Below are 1447 nucleotides of genomic sequence, written 5' to 3'. Positions count from 1 at the left end.
GTATATACACAAAATAATGTTGATGAATTTTTGATAAATGAACGTATGACAAAAAACATAGATCTCATGGTGACCGACCGGGCGCGTGTGAGGTCGGCGAGCCGTGTGTACTGGTTGGGGAGGGCGAGCACGTGAATCGCAAGGAACCCAACTTGTGTCAGCGCAACACCGCCTTGGGGGGTGGCATGTACTACACATCACAGTGCGGTGCAGGCAAAGACACCCGCGCGGCAGACGAGGCGAGGCGGGAAAAACAGGAGGCAGCCGCGAAGCGCGCGGCAAAAACGAGCGCGCCGCGCGTGGCGAGGCGGGGCGGGGGGCCGTGCGGCGCGCACCACTGCACGCAGCCTGGTGTCTGGAAGAGGCGCGCCAGGCGCTCGTCCCTCACGTTGCCCAGCCCATACAGCGCCAGCTTGGTATCACCCTGAGGGTGGGGGAGCGGCGCGGATACGATCCCGAGACAGCCATTCGCCAAGAGGACGCATTCCATTGCACACAGCATGAAAGATCGGCGCGGCATCGTGGCAGCCGGCAGGGGGAAGGGTTGTGACTCTTGACCTGCCCCCGCTGCACAAGGCCCCTCGATACCCCCGCCTGCCGCCTGCCGCGCCCCGCGATGTCACGCCTGCATGAGGCCCCGGCACCCCACCTTCTGCATGAGGATTGGCGCCAGCGTGATGCGGCCGATGCTGGAGCCGGAGAGCAGCTGCGGTTCGTGCGTTTGATGGCGGAAAGAGACGGGGCAATCGATCTTCTGATGCACTAATCTCGACTCTCTGCTCAATTACGAGGCAGAGCAACGCGAGCCGATAATGTATGACAACACCGCGGCACCAGAGTATGGCCGAATGGCACGCGACCACGCCAACAGCGGTTGGTGAAGAGACGACATGACAGTTGGGAGGGCACACGCATGTGCGTGTGTGCAAATGTGCATGTGTGTGTGCATGTGTGCCTGTGTGCCTGTGTGCAAGTGAGTTGGGGTGGGGGATCGCACCACTTTCCCAAAGTAGTTGACGAGGCCGCAGCTGCTGACGAGGTCCACCGCCGACAGGTTGTCGGCCCCGGCCGGGTCGTCGTGGTTGCCGTGGATGGTGAACACGGGCAGGCCGACATTAATGTTGGGGTCGTCAAAGTTCACGCGGCTGGGGGCCCATGGGGAGTGGGGGCAGGTTGCAGCGCACCCGCGGTTTATTTGGGGTCAAGGGGGTGGGGGCGATGTTGTCGGCGTCCGTTGCGCGAGCGTGCAATGGATGCGGCGGGCGCCTCAATGGAAAGACAAGGGGCAGCCACCTTCGAAACAGCAGGCCCCATGCGTATGCATTCACAGCGGGGGCTCTGACCGGAGGATGGACCCCTTGTCAACAACCCCGTGCTCAAACATACCCTTCGGCACCCTTCCAGCGACTTTGCTTCACCGCAACCTGCCGTCCCTCTCGCCCCCAGC

The 1447-nt window shown here is 62.4% G+C and overlaps 1 protein-coding gene across 1 annotated transcript in view; it reads right to left on the bottom strand.

The window, feature by feature from the left end:
• Positions 1-1384, bottom strand: part of MNEG_16136 (Double-strand break repair protein MRE11) — a gene marked incomplete at both ends in the record, with an annotated part of 3197 nt that extends 1813 nt beyond the window's left edge. Inside the window, 4 exons of the mRNA XM_014035393.1 lie at positions 389-424; positions 650-706; positions 998-1145; positions 1344-1384. Of these exons, the coding sequence (XP_013890847.1) occupies positions 389-424; positions 650-706; positions 998-1145; positions 1344-1384 (282 nt within the window). The remainder of the gene's footprint in view (positions 1-388; positions 425-649; positions 707-997; positions 1146-1343) is intronic.
• Positions 1385-1447: the final 63 nt, after the last annotated feature.

The sequence above is a fragment of the Monoraphidium neglectum genome (assembly GCF_000611645.1).
Source record: "Monoraphidium neglectum strain SAG 48.87 unplaced genomic scaffold scaffold06032, whole genome shotgun sequence".
In the NCBI taxonomy this organism is placed as follows: Eukaryota; Viridiplantae; Chlorophyta; class Chlorophyceae; order Sphaeropleales; family Selenastraceae; genus Monoraphidium; species Monoraphidium neglectum.
The sequence above is the reverse complement of the archived record's forward strand: the minus strand, read 5'-3'. Positions and strand labels throughout refer to the sequence as shown.